The 6,148-nt window shown below is 47.1% G+C and overlaps 1 protein-coding gene across 5 annotated transcripts in view; it reads right to left on the bottom strand.

Moving 5' to 3' along the window:
* BCAS1 (breast carcinoma amplified sequence 1) overlaps positions 1 to 6,148 on the bottom strand; it is a 74,360-nt gene that overhangs the window by 4,889 nt on the left and 63,323 nt on the right. For 3 of the 5 annotated variants that reach the window (XM_015570401.1, XM_015570399.1, XM_015570402.1), the window contains 2 exons: positions 4,084 to 4,149; positions 1,244 to 1,534 (listed from right to left, as the gene is read on the bottom strand). In XM_015570401.1, the coding sequence (XP_015425887.1) occupies positions 1,244 to 1,534; positions 4,084 to 4,149 (357 nt within the window). The remainder of the gene's footprint in view (positions 1 to 1,243; positions 1,535 to 4,083; positions 4,150 to 6,148) is intronic. The other 2 variants (XM_015570400.1, XM_015570403.1) reach the window with 1 other exon arrangement.

The following is a 6,148-nucleotide window of genomic DNA, read 5'->3' as shown; positions in this document are numbered from 1 at the left end:
CTGCCTGCCTGATCACCCCTAACCACCTCTGCTGACCTGATTGCCACCTAACCGCTCCCCTGCTGGCCTGATGGCCCCCAACTGCCCTCCCCTGCCAGCCTGATGGCCCCTAACTGCCTCTGCCTCGGCCCCCACCACTGTGGCTTTGTCCCAAAGGAAGTTGGACATCCAGAAGATGGCCAGTTAACCAGGTTTAATTAGCATGTTATGCTTTTATTAGTATACATAGATTATATAGGATAGAGTTGCTTAAATGGGGGGGGACATCTGTGACCTGGAGAAAGTCATTGATTTCATCCATCCACCCACCCACCAATCCATCCATCCATCCATCCATCCATCTACCCATCCATCCATCCATTTATCCATCCATCCATGCATCCATCTGCCCATCCACCCATCATCTACTCATACATTCCCTCACCCATCCATCCACCCACTCATCCATCCATGAGGCATGCATCCAGCCAGCCACCACACCAGGGAGGACAGGACATTAGCCATGAAAGATATGGTCACGGCCCTCCCAAAGCCAATAGCCTATGGAGGAAACAACTAAACAGACAGAAATAAAGAACACAAAAGGTTGATTAATTATTTAATGTCTGGCCTCCTCTCATGCCGACCAGGCTTCCTTGGATGGAAGGAGCTAAGTTTACTAGTAGTCACCTCTCTGTACCCGGCCTGTAGGGTCAGCCTTAGAGCAATCTCCTTGGTTTAAATTCTTCAAGACTCCCTTTGGCCACAGCCATCCATGCTTCTAGTCATCTCCTGTCCCCGCCAACATCTCCTGCCCTTGCTTCTCTCATCCAGCCAGACTGAACTCCAGCTCTCTGCCACCTCTCCAGCACACCTTGGCACCTGTCTTCCCTCTGCCTGGCACACATTCCGCCTTCAGACCTCCCCTTGTCCCTCTGTCCACAGACTAGTTCGAGACTCCACTTCCTCTGAGAAGCGCTCCCTCACCCTCAGGCTCCCCTCACAGGCCTGCCTTCTGCCTCCCAGCTGTTTCCAGACCCAGCCCCCTCACCCCATCCATCCCACCAGGACTGTCACTCCAGACAGCAAGGCCTGTGCCCACCTTCTCTCTCTGTGCCCAGCACAGCACCTGGCACAGAGCAGGTGCTCCATAAATACTGTTTGACAAATGTCCCACCAGCCCCTAGCCAATGGTCCCCTCAGGAGGTGAGCAGTACACCCCTGGCCCGAGAGCCCAGAAAGAAATGCTGAAAGCTCCGCCTACCAGGCCCTTGAAGAAGCCCCTGAAGGACTGGCTTCGCTTCTCCCATCTCCTCTGGGGCCTGTCCCCATTCTGCAGCGCGTTGGCCTGGGCCACGGCCACGGCCACGGCCGGCTCCGCACATGCACAGGGGGCCGGCTCTTTGGCTTCCTGCTTGTGGTTCTTCTGCTTGTTGCTCTCGGAGGCGGCTGTCTTCTTGTCCTTGGCGGAGCCCTCCTTGCCCTTCTGGCTCGCTCCTGCCGGCTGGGGCTGGGGCTCGGGCGGCGTGGTGGCCTTCTGCGCGGAGTGCGAGGTCTACAGCAAGTTCAAACAAATGCATCTCAGTGGCTGCAAGACAACTCTCAATAAATACGTTAAAACAGAGATACTCAAACGTTGGATGGGATCTAGGTTTTCATGAGTCCTGGGTGAAATGAAGAAAATAATAAAAAGAAAACCAAGAAATGTGCCAATATTTATTACGGTACAGTCACAGCAGGGAACAGTTATTTGTTCATCTAATAATTTGTTAATGTCATGCTTTCCCAGCAAGCATTCTTCTTCCTTTTTTCTGGTATTAGAACCTGGGTTTTCCTTGGGGAACCACTCTTCCCTCTTGTCTATTCCTTAGGGTTGAGGCAAACTAATGATACCCCTGGACAGGAGCACGTGACCCAGCCTGGCCAATCAAACCATTGCATGTGATTGGGCTGCTGTGATTGGTTCAGGATGGCCAAACAGATGAAAACTGAGCTAATCTCAGAGCTTTGTTCAAACAGCTGTGTGAGAGAGTCCTGCTCCTTTTCTGCTGGGTTTAAAGATAAATGCCTGCAGCTTCCAGAGCCACGGGCACTCCCAGGAAAAATACGTTTGAAAAGTTAGCTAACACAGAGGAAAGCTGAGAGAGGAAGAAAAGAAGAGCCCACATATTGATGGCTTTGTGTGTGCACCTGGATCTAGCTGTTCCTGAAGCCCTTGATGCTAATGCTAGTTTTGAGATGTTTCTGCATGTACAACTGCATGTGACTCTTTTCTTGGGGATACCTTTACGATTCTATGTCTACCTTGATTTCTGGTGTGAAATTGTCCCTTTGCTTCATAAAACAGTGATAAAGAAGATGATTGTTTTATTTTTAGTTTTGAACTTACATCCTTTCATGCTAAAGTGAAATGTTTATAATCCTACTTGGTTTCTACAATTTGGAGAGATGAGGCTGTCAAATCCAAAATTCTAGAAAATACTGGGTAAATTACAGACAGATTTTAAAAATTCTACTAGGAAGTAAAAGCCTTTTCTCCACAATTTCCTTGAACTGAAATGCCTACAGGGGCCAGACAGATAAAATAAAACATGACCGAGGCTACAGGTAAGAATTTTTTTGGAGACCTTATTCCTCCAGTTGCGAAACCAGTGTAGGGACAAGGAACTATTTCTCTAGTGTAAGAAGACACCAGTTCAAGCAATGCTGTCTTTGATGGTTTAGGGAGACAATTTGGAGTAGGGGGACTGTGGTGAGCTGAATGTTACACGTCCTGTTTAAACAGCTGCTCAGACCCAGCCTGGAGAGGCTATGTAGGATTACAGCCCAGTGTCATCGTCAGATCTGGCTTTTCAATGGAAACTTAACATTTATTTTTTTAAATGTGACATATGTGTATTTTTAAGTACTGACTTCTCAAGTTTTAAAGCGCTGTTTACAGCCAACCACAGCCCCAATACCCTGTGAGGCACATTCGATCTACTGGATATATGTTCGCAATCTCTGATTTATGAAGTTCTTACTGTCCCCAGGCCCAGAAATTCTATGACAAGGTGGCAGTTTGATTGAGAAGGAGCAGCCAGAGAGCTGTCACTGATGTGGATTGAGCACATGCCTTGGAAGGAAGTGGGAAGACAGCAAAGTCCCCAGTCCCCAGGTTGCAGCCCCCGGAGGGCAGGCATCCACCCCCCGCCCCCCTGCAGAAATCAGCATCAGACACTCAGTGCACCCGAGAAGCTGTTCTGCAACCGTGTGTCCTCAGTATTTCTGTCGGCCCTGCTGCCTACATTCTAGCAAATGCTAAGGCACAGAAGGTCCAAGGACAGCAGACAATGAGCCAGAGGCTCCCACCAGAAAAGATCAGTAACCAGTGACCCCATTCAAACAGCTCCCCCACTGATTCTGTTGCATGGACAATTTTAAGATACAGCGAATAGCTAAGAGCTTGGTGTGTGAAGTCAAAGGGACCAGGTTCTAGTGCTGTCACAAACTTGCTGTGTGGCCTTGCTGTGTGTTCGGTCCCTCAGCTTCCTCCTCTGTATGGAGGTAACTAAAGAAATCATACCTGTGCCGCTGGGAGGACTACATGAGCTGGTAATGACACTGTGCCGGGACCATGTGAATGGCCAAAGGGGGGCCAATTATTTTGGTTTGTTTGAGTATGGGGGCAGGGTTCAGGACATGGAACAGTTTTAAAACTGGGAAAGTCCTGGGAAAACTGCTCATCTGGTTTAACATCACCAGAGGTGATCCTGAGAGACTGTGTGGATCCGAGTGCCAGTACAGAGGAGGCACTCAGGAAATACTCGTTGATTCAAGTCCCCATGTGATGTTTAGGTCATGACTTAAAGGACAGGGAGGAATTTTCCATGTGGAAAAGAGGGAAGAGCATGTGGGAAAGCTTTGCAATAAGAAATAGCGGGGGATCTCTGCCTTGTTCATGCTGTATCTGCAGAGCCCTTTAGTGCCAATAGACAGTAGGTGCTTAACCTGGAGACACTGACTGAGCTGGCATGGTTGAGGACTGCACTGGGAATGAGGCTGGAAAGAACTGAGGGCACGATAGCTAAACCCACCACTGAACCGAGGTCACCCGTCACTTACTTGGTAGCTGGAGTCTTTCCCATTTATGTCTTCTGAGTGGGTGGTCCCTCCATCCCCTTTCACTGACTAGAATAACAAACAGACAATGGCCTTTCAGCTACCGCTCGCACAGCAAAATAGAGCACGCGAAGGCAGTTCTGACATGGGTGGCTGCAGTCATTTGTTGTTGAGAGTCAGATCAAGACAAATGGAAGACCAAGTGGAAATGGATTACTTATGAGATATATACTTTCCACACGGTCTGCACCCAGAGAGTCTAATAAATTCAAGCATCACATCCCAAAATGACAACAACAAGACAAGTCTCTGACTGCAGGGTTAGGTCATTCTGGGATAAATAAGTAGTGATGAAAATACCAATGTTGGAACCAGGAGGTGACTGAAAACATCAATGAATGAGTCAATGAACAAACAGGTGGCCCAAAGGTACAAACACCCAGTTATAAGATAAGTATTAGGGTGTGATGTACAACGAGATGACTACAGTGACCTCTGCTGTGTGATATAGAAAAGTTGTTAAGACACTAAGTCCTAAGAATTCTCATCTCAAGAAGAAACATTTTTTTCTGCCCCCCCCATTTCTTCTCATTGTACCTGTATGAGATCATGAATGCTAACTAAACTTTCAAACCTTTATGCTGTACACCAGAAAGTCATACAGTGATATATGTCCATTATATCTTAATAAAACTGGGACAAATAAAAACAAAGTAGATGAATAAACAATTAAACCATTGGTAGCCTTTCATTGGTGACATTTGGTGGTTCTTCATTGCTCCCTCCCTCTGTAATTCCTTCCCTCGTCCCTTGTTCAATTTCTCTCTATTCCCCTTCTCTCCTCTGGGTAGAACTCCTCTTCAGAGACGAATTGGAACAGTTTCATCTTGGGCTCTGTATTAAAAGGACCACAACCACGGAAACTTATTTTCCCAGCTGTCAAAACTAGCAGAGCTCCTGTTTAAAGAGACTAAAATTCTTTCAGAGACAAATACTTTAAAGAACAGTCTGAAGACTGAAATAATTTCAGAAATTTTCCAACGTGATACAGAGCAACTGTCTTCATGGAGTTTATTTCTGTTCATGATCGTCAAAAGGTGGAGACGGAACCTGGTTGTGACACCCAAGCCTTGGGTCTGCATAAAGTTATTTTCTGTACCTTTGCTGGGTCATCCATTCCTACAGCTTGATACTCGGAGGCATGTCTGAACCATTTCCAATACATATATCTCTTAGGTACTGAGAATTCTCATTGGGACGTTTGGTGTGTATTTTGATGGAGATGTTATCCAACCCAAAGTGAGATTTACAAGAAAAATTGGGAAGCCATTTTAATGGGGTGTGAGCATATCAGCAACACTGTTTGCTTGATCGGCCTCACTACAATACACCTAAACATCAGGACCTGCTAGAAATTTCCAGGATAAACAAAGGCTATGAGTCCAAACTTGGTGTTTTACCAAGATGCTCACTTGAAACGAAATTGGACAATTCAGACAAAATTACACATTGGAGGCCAATCGCATTTTAGTGACAAAAACTTTCAGAAAACCATGTCCAAGCTTTACACCCGTCATGTATTCATGTATTTACCTTGTAATTCCAAGTGAGTGTAATTTTAGGGAATTTCAGGTAGGACCACAACATAAAAATGATGTTTGTTCAGAAAGCATTACTCAGAGAATCACCAAAATGGAGCTATGGCTGTCCTATCTCCAGGTCATCTCAGAGAAAACCAGTTTCCAGGAGAAGCCCAGGAAGCAAAAATAACACGAGTAGAAGGGTGAATCAACAAAAACCGAGTTTGAGCTCTGGCTTGGCCAGTTAGCAGCTCTGTGACCTTGGGCAGGTCGCTTCAGCCCTGAGTCTCTGTGCCCTCACCCGCCCAGGAGGGCAGGAGGAGTGCTTGTTCCGCGGGGTTTTTATATTAATACTAGGGGCCCGGTGCACGAAATTTGTGCACTGGATGGTGGTGGTGGGGTGTCCCTCAGCCGAGCCTGCCCCCTCTCACATACTGGGAGCCCTCAGGCGTTGACCCCCATCACCGTCCAATCGCAGGATCAGTCCC

This window comes from Myotis davidii, unplaced genomic scaffold, assembly GCF_000327345.1.
Source record: "Myotis davidii unplaced genomic scaffold, ASM32734v1 scaffold27, whole genome shotgun sequence".
Classification (NCBI taxonomy): Eukaryota; Metazoa; Chordata; class Mammalia; order Chiroptera; family Vespertilionidae; genus Myotis; species Myotis davidii.
This window is presented reverse-complemented; position numbering and strand designations above follow the sequence as displayed.